We start from the raw sequence: 535 nt of genomic DNA, 5'->3' as shown, positions 1-535 counted from the left end.
TTGAAGTGCAAAGACAGAAGAAAGTTACTGCGCTCATGTTTCCAAGCAGCATGGTCTGAAGTTGTTCCATCCTTCTCTGTTTCATGCCATGAAAAGAGGAGTCATGGCTGGTGAGCCCTTGGGCCATAGGTGACACAGAGACGTGAGGTCAGTGCGTGAGGCGCCTTGCAGGGTGCAGGTGGTTGGTGTGAGGGTGTGGGCGCAGGCCCTTAGCAGGGGTAGCGGGCTCTGCCGCCGTTGAAGCAGCCCAGGCCTCCGAAGCCGAAGCCGCCGGAGGAGATGGCCACTCCCTGGGCGTCGAGGGCGCTGCCCACGGCAGCTGATGAGGAGGATCCGACGGCGGTGTTCTGGGGGAAGGAGCTGAGGATGGGTCCCGGCAGGGTGACCACCACGGTGGAGGGCTGGATGACGACCTGGGAGTCCTGGCACTGCCTGACACAGGGCTCGTTGCAGCTGTTAGCCAGCGGGGTGGGTCCCCCACTGCAGGGGCGGCAGAGGTCGTAGCAGGACATGGCTGTGGGGTGGAGGGTCTGAG

General features: G+C 63.0%; 1 protein-coding gene across 1 annotated transcript; it reads right to left on the bottom strand.

Annotated features, from left to right (window-relative positions):
* Positions 1 to 21: 21 nt before the first annotated feature.
* On the bottom strand, positions 22 to 527 carry LOC104916598 (feather keratin 1-like). The gene has a single exon (XM_010727625.2). The coding sequence runs from the start codon at positions 510 to 512 to the stop codon at positions 210 to 212; it is 303 nt and encodes a 100-aa protein (XP_010725927.1). The 5' UTR covers positions 513 to 527; the 3' UTR covers positions 22 to 209.
* Positions 528 to 535: the final 8 nt, after the last annotated feature.

Source organism: Meleagris gallopavo, unplaced genomic scaffold (assembly GCF_000146605.3).
Source record: "Meleagris gallopavo isolate NT-WF06-2002-E0010 breed Aviagen turkey brand Nicholas breeding stock unplaced genomic scaffold, Turkey_5.1 ChrUn_random_7180001923646, whole genome shotgun sequence".
Classification (NCBI taxonomy): domain Eukaryota; kingdom Metazoa; phylum Chordata; class Aves; order Galliformes; family Phasianidae; genus Meleagris; species Meleagris gallopavo.
The sequence above is the reverse complement of the archived record's forward strand: the minus strand, read 5'-3'. Positions and strand labels throughout refer to the sequence as shown.

Coding starts and splice junctions, on each gene's coding strand:
- LOC104916598 (XM_010727625.2), bottom strand. CDS start 512: ATGTCCTGCTACGACCTCTGCCGCCCCTGCAGTGGGGGACCCACCCCG.